The sequence below is a fragment of the Callithrix jacchus genome, chromosome 9, assembly GCF_049354715.1.
Source record: "Callithrix jacchus isolate 240 chromosome 9, calJac240_pri, whole genome shotgun sequence".
Taxonomy (NCBI): Eukaryota; Metazoa; Chordata; class Mammalia; order Primates; family Cebidae; genus Callithrix; species Callithrix jacchus.
In genome coordinates this window covers 44,173,116-44,179,526 of record NC_133510.1, presented here as the reverse complement: position 1 = coordinate 44,179,526, position 6,411 = coordinate 44,173,116, and the positions used below count along the sequence as shown (strand labels likewise).

Here is a 6,411-nt window from a genome sequence, read left to right as displayed (position 1 = left end):
AAGTTATCTGGAGAGTTCCTCAGAAGAAAGTACTTGCAGCAACAGTTATCTCATAAACTTATGTTATCTCATAAAAACTCTCACACTAACCCTGTAAGGTATGTATTACTATCTTCCACATCTTTTGAATGAGGACAGCTAGACTTAGAATGGTTAAGTGGCGTTCAGAGTCCTCACATTGCTCCTAAGTGGGCCACTACTACAGTCAAGGCAACACATGCTGGAACCCATGAGGTCGCCAGGGAATATCAGAAGTGCTGTCCCATCTCCTGAAATTGAAACTAATTTCCTCAGTGACTGAATACCCACTGCCACTCACTCAAGCCTTGCAAGTTCAACCCAAATCGTCCTGTCACCATGGGAATCTGATGGGTCACACTGCTGCCTACTGAAAATGGGGATTTGCGTTAATGATAGAATAGGTTAAAATCCATAAAATAGGTAAACTAGGGTAAAATACAGTAAGAATGAGTGAGAGGAGAGAAAAAGAATACTTCCATTTAGGAAGCATAATACCACTTAAAATTTCCTGAGAATACATTTGTCTTCTAGACAACACATATGCTTTCTTTCATTCCCTTTTTCTTTAATTTTTTTTTTTTTGAGACAGAGATTTACTCTTTTGCCCAGGCTGGAGTGCAGTGGTGCATTCTCGGCTCACTGCAACCTCTGCCCCTCGGGTTCAAGTGAGTCTCCTGCCTCAGCCTCCCAAGTAGCTGGGATTATAGGTGCCCGCCACCACCCTGGGCTAATTTTTGTAGTTTTAGTATAGAAGGAGTATCATCATGTTGGCCGGGCTGATCTCGAACTCCTGTCCTCAGGTGATTCACCTACCTTGGCCTCCCAGAGCACTCCCAGAGCACAGGGCCACTGTGCCTGGCCCCATATACTTTCAGTGTGAGTCAAGATGGTGTGCTGGAAGAGGAAGACATGGGTAACAAGAACATTTATTTTGTTTATTGAGGAAAAAATAAACTGATAGGGATTATTAATGGAATCCTTATTATAGATTATTTTAAACTTTGCAAAAAGTTTGAAAATCTGTCTATATGGGATGTCCTAATTCAAGGGTTTCTTGAGGTTGAATTCTCTTGCCTCTGTGAAAGCATCTTTTCCTTAGTGCTGGCCGATAGGGACGCTTGGTGGCCTTTACAGGGTGCTCCCTCCTCAGCGCAGGGGAGAGGACATGCTGCCTCAGCCAGCTGAAGGCCCACCCAAGACAGCACGGGGTCTGTGTGTGGGAAGGAGTGCCGTCCTTCTCCAGCTGCTCTGACAGGATTGAGGAGATCGCTGAAGCGCTTGTCCTTTGGCTGGCAGTTGCCTCACTTATTGTCTGCCAAGAAAATGAAGGATGTGTTAGGTAGACGTAGCCATGACAACAGCCAGGTCAACATTTACTCATTTATGGAATTCACGTTTGTTTAGCAAAAATATCCCAAGTAGGCCAAGCATGGTGGCTCACGCCTGTAATCCTAACAATTTGGGAGACTGAGGCATGTGGATCACTTGAGGTCAGGAGTTTGAGACCAGTGTGGCCAACATGGTGAAACCCCATCTCTACTAAAAGTACAAAAATTAGCTGGATATGGTGGCGGATGCCTGTAATCTCAGCTACTCAGGAAGGTGAGACAGGAGAATTGCTTGAACCCGGGATGCAGAGGTTGCAGTGAGCCAAGATTGCACCATTGCAGTCCAGCCTGGGTGACAGAGTGAGACTCTGTCTCAAAAAAAAATAAAAAAATAGACCAATGTCAATGCAAAGTTTCAATGCCCATTAATATCATTAATACTGAAGATACACGTTTTTGGCGGGAAGGGAGATATAGTTGTTAGCCCTTCTCCTTGCTTGCTACCCTCTTGTTTCTCTCGGCATTCCTCGGTCTTTTCCCTTCATCTTCACCCTGACTCCTTTCCTTGTTATCTGTCTCCCACTGGTACCACTCAGACCCCCTGGGCCCTGCCTCCCAGGGATTGCAAGATTCTGTGGTTCAACCCAGGCCTTTCCCTTGTCCTGTGAGGCGTCTCTGTGCTCACCTCAGCCAGCTCATGTTCCTTAAGCCTTAGAGGAGTCTGTGGAGACTGCACCACATCTTTATTTTCTGGTGGTTTATTTTCTGGCAGGTCTTGACAAGCATCGTGTTCTTGATGACTGACCTGAGCCATTTCCAGCGGGGAGCCTCCGGACAGTTGGAAATCTTTCTGAGTAGTTTCAGGAAACACAGCATCATCATCTTCATCATCTTTCAGGTTTTCTAGAAATGTCTGAAACTCTTACACAAGATTGTCCAGTTTGCTGACAGACAGTTTTGTCGTTTCTTTTGGGAACTTGTCTATCCACAGGTTGTCGTCATTTAGAAGGCTATTAGCTATTGAGTCTGTGTTCCAGGACTGACGTCCGCATCCCAGGCCAGGAAGATGCTTAGTTTGCAAAACCGCTCTGATGTGTCCTCAATTTGGTCTTGTCTTTTCATGGGTCTCCGTATCCTTTCAGTCCCCCATGCCCCTTGGATGGGAGGGAGGAAGTGGATGGAAGGACCCTTGGAAGGCGCATTTTCATAGGAGATTGTGTTCTCACAGGAGGTTGTGTCCTCACAGGGGAAGTAGCTCATGGAGAGGCTCAGGTTGGAAATGGATTTGGAGCTGTAGTTGTCTGTGTCACTGTTAGAGGATGCATATGCCATGGAGTTCAAAGACACAAATCTCTCTCAACTCGAGTAGCTTCAAAAGAGAAAAAAAGAAAAAATAAGTGGGTGTGGGGAGAAGAGGATAATGGTACTTAAGCAAAAACAGTATCCATCCATTATTCTTTTTTTTTTTTTTTTTTTGAGACAGAGTCTCACTGTGTCACCTAGGCTGGAGTGCAGTGGTGCCATCTCAGCTCACTGCAACCTCCGCCTCCCAGGTTCAAGTCATTCTCCTGTCTCAGCCTCCCGAATAGCTGGGATTACTGGTGCCTGCTACCGCACATAGCTAATTTTTGTATTTTTAGTAGAGTTGGGGTTTTATTATGTTGCCCAGCTGGTCTCAAATTCCTCACCTCAGGTGATCCATCCACCTTGCCCTCCCAAAGTGCTGGGATTACAGGCATGAGCCACCATGCCCAGCCCCATTCCCTTTTCTATTCAGAACTACCCCATTTAGATAGAAGTCTTACTCTGTTTTTACAGTCTCTCAGTGAAGGGCAAAAGAGGCAGCCCTCTGCCTTTCAAACTTGTTTCATTGTGTTATAATGCTTTCTGCTAAGCATGTCCACCTCTCATCATTTGTCCTACTACACTTGTAAGATTTTATATCATAAAAGGATGATTATCATATACAATTGGAAAAATATAGAAACATATAAAGATATAAACAAATATGCTATAGTCCCACCTTCTAAAGGTAATGATAACTATCAAAACATTTTGATCGACTTTCTTATCTTTTCTAGTTACATAAATGTACATATATATATATATATATATCTACACTTATACAATATATCCACATATACATATATGTGAATGTGGCTGTCCTTTCTGTTGAAACTGAGATTATTTTATGGCATAGCCTAAAACAAACATATATATTGTTACTCTGCAATTTTTAACCACTTCTTATTAATGATCATTAGGTGGAAATTATTGTTTTTACTAAATCTGTAGTAAACCTGCTTTTCCATAAATCTTTGACTATGTCTCTTATTTTTCTATATGTAGGATTACGGATGAAACATCACAAATATGTCATAATCCTGTGCTAAACTGATACCAAATTACTTTCCAGAAAGGATTTGCTATTTAGATGCCCATCCTCCCACCGTCTGATGACACTTTTTAGTACAGCTTTTTCTGTGAAGCCCCAGAGTAAGTAGGACTGAAGAACATACGCGTGTACACACACACACACACACACACACACATAACTGTAATACCCAGCCCTGGTGGCTGCCCACATGGAAGAAGTGCTGCTAACTCCTGAGGCAAAAAGGGGAGACATGAGAAATCCTTCATATCCTGAGTCTCAGTGGCTGAAAGTCCAACTGTCAGAACTCTGTGCTGTGAGACTGTTGGTTACCTTGGCAACACAAAGAACTGAGTTTGAGTTAGGAATATGGAAAGAAAAAAGGAAAAGGGGGGATATAAAGCCACAGAATCTGTCCCTTTGCTTCCATAATATTCTATGCCCATATCATGCCAGACTGAAGAGCAACCCTCTTGAGGGTAGAAGGATGAATGCATGAAGGTTACTTCTCTTGTCAGGTGGCTGTCTAAGATGGTTCCCATTTTTAGGAGATTTAGAGCTCTAAATAAGGGGCATGTGTATAAATACACACACACACACACACACACACACACAGAGCAGAAAGCCAGGAAACACTTCTCTGACCTAAAAGAACCTCAACGCATTAGAATCTATCAATTTCTTAAGATTGTTTCCAAATATTTGTCTGTCACCATTTCAATTTAACAAAATTACAGCTAAAGTTTACCATGACTCACTCTCAGGGTTTTCACTGTAGAAGTGACTTAAATTTGTAGGCTCTGTTAAGTAAGATTGTTTAAGGAATTCTGATGACACGATAGAAGAAATAGGCAGACTTGGAGTTGGAAAGAAGCAGCTTCTACTACCCAACAGATGCAGCCTGGCAGCCACAGACTGCCCACAACTCCCCTGGGTGATTGTGGACCTGGATTAATCCTGGAAGCTGTTTAAGTCAGAAGCAACATGTTCCCAAGCATTTACTTTATTTAATTATTTTTTATATTTAGGGGCAGGGTCCCACTCTGTTGCCCAGGCTGGAGTTCAGTGATGTCATTATAGCTCACTGCAGCCTCAAACTCCTGGCCTCAAGCACAGTTCCTCAGCCTCCTGAGTAGCTAGGACTACAGGTGCACACCACCATGTCTAGCTAATTTTCCCTAGCACTTATTTAACACTTATTATATGCAGGGTCTTGTACTAAGCACTTGATATGTGTCATTTGTTTAATCCCCACAACAACTCAATCAGTTAAGTATCATCATATGCCCCATTCAGTAGAAGGAAGAACCAAGGCATGAATGGTTGTATAACTCTCTCACATTCCCGATCATAAACCCAAGATCCTGGATTCAAACATAGGTAGTCTGGCTTCAGAGCCCATGTCCTAACCTCTTCACACTCTTGTCTCAGGAGGCTGACCATCCACATCCTCCCTGGAAGATTCCTGGGGGAGTTGATTCAGGCCAAAATAAACCCATGTTCTGGTTCCTTGGAAGAAAATCCTTCAGGGGAACAGCATGTGCTAAGATACTTGGAAGAGATACATATGGTGTACAGGACTGGCCTAACAATGGTGTCCACATTTGGGGCATGCCAAAATGAGATTTAAAATAAGCATTCAGCTTTCTCTTTGGCATAATGGAATCTGGAATCTTTGCTCTGGTTTTCATAAAAACTCGGAGACTGTCTTCCAGAACTCTGGGGGCCTAGGAAAGAATTCATAAGTAGCGTTCTCTCCATGCAGCTGGAGCGGAGCTGGGGGAGAAACTATGTGTTGTCATTGTTTATGGCAAGGGAGCACTTTGAACTGAATATAAACATTTAAGGAAGAAATGATTTCCCAGCCTAAACCACCAAAGTTTAGAGTGATCCTGAGGATAGAAGAGCTTCAAAGGGAGGCAACTTCATAGAAAACTTGAAATATTATTTAGGTGCCTCCCATGTTACCAGGGAATTTTGGGAGCTACAATTTGAGATTTGAGTGGGGACAGAGCCAAACCATATCAGATATATTCTCTATAATCTCTCTCTCTCTCTCTCTCTCTCTCTTTCTCTCTCTCTCTGTCTCTCTGTATGTGTATACAACTTTTAAAATATACAACTCATTTAGTGAAAGTACCTGAAACACACTTTACTTGCCCTAGAAAAATATATAATCATTTAGGTTTTTCTTTCTAAAGCAATGACACACATTATAGAAATAGAAATAGCAATGACACACATTATTCTTAGGATGCCATGTAGTCAATTCTACATGGTAACGTCACCTCCAAAAGAAGATCAGGGGGCTTAGGGGTCCTCATTAACAATACAGCTCATGTTAATTTCTTCCTTAGGGCCTTAATTGACTAGCAGGTCTAGCTTCTCTTGGATTACAATTATTACATTATCTAAGTAGTATAAACTGCCTTTTTTCTTGAAGCAAGATCAACTATAATAAAGCTTCTTGAAGTTTTAGAAATGATAGTATGATGTGGATTTATAATGTCTTAGGCCTGAAGCCAATCATAACTAAGAATTGGAACACTTCCTAAGATTCATTTGACTTGATGGGATTTGGAACCTAAATATACAGAGTAGGAAGTTTCTAATTTAGAAGTTAAGCTGTTATGATGCTTAATTTTATGTATCATCTTGGCTAGACCATGTGGTACTCGGATATTTGTT

The 6,411-nt window shown here is 42.1% G+C and overlaps 1 protein-coding gene across 1 annotated transcript; it reads right to left on the bottom strand.

Moving 5' to 3' along the window:
- Positions 1–941: 941 nt before the first annotated feature.
- On the bottom strand, positions 942–4,023 carry LOC118144446 (uncharacterized protein C12orf71). The gene is given in 4 exon segments (XM_078338031.1): positions 942–1,333; positions 2,035–2,390; positions 2,393–2,718; positions 3,914–4,023. Coding segments are annotated over 3 exon segments (933 nt in total). The 5' UTR covers positions 2,682–2,718; positions 3,914–4,023; the 3' UTR covers positions 942–1,045.
- Between the last annotated feature and the right edge of the window lie 2,388 nt (positions 4,024–6,411).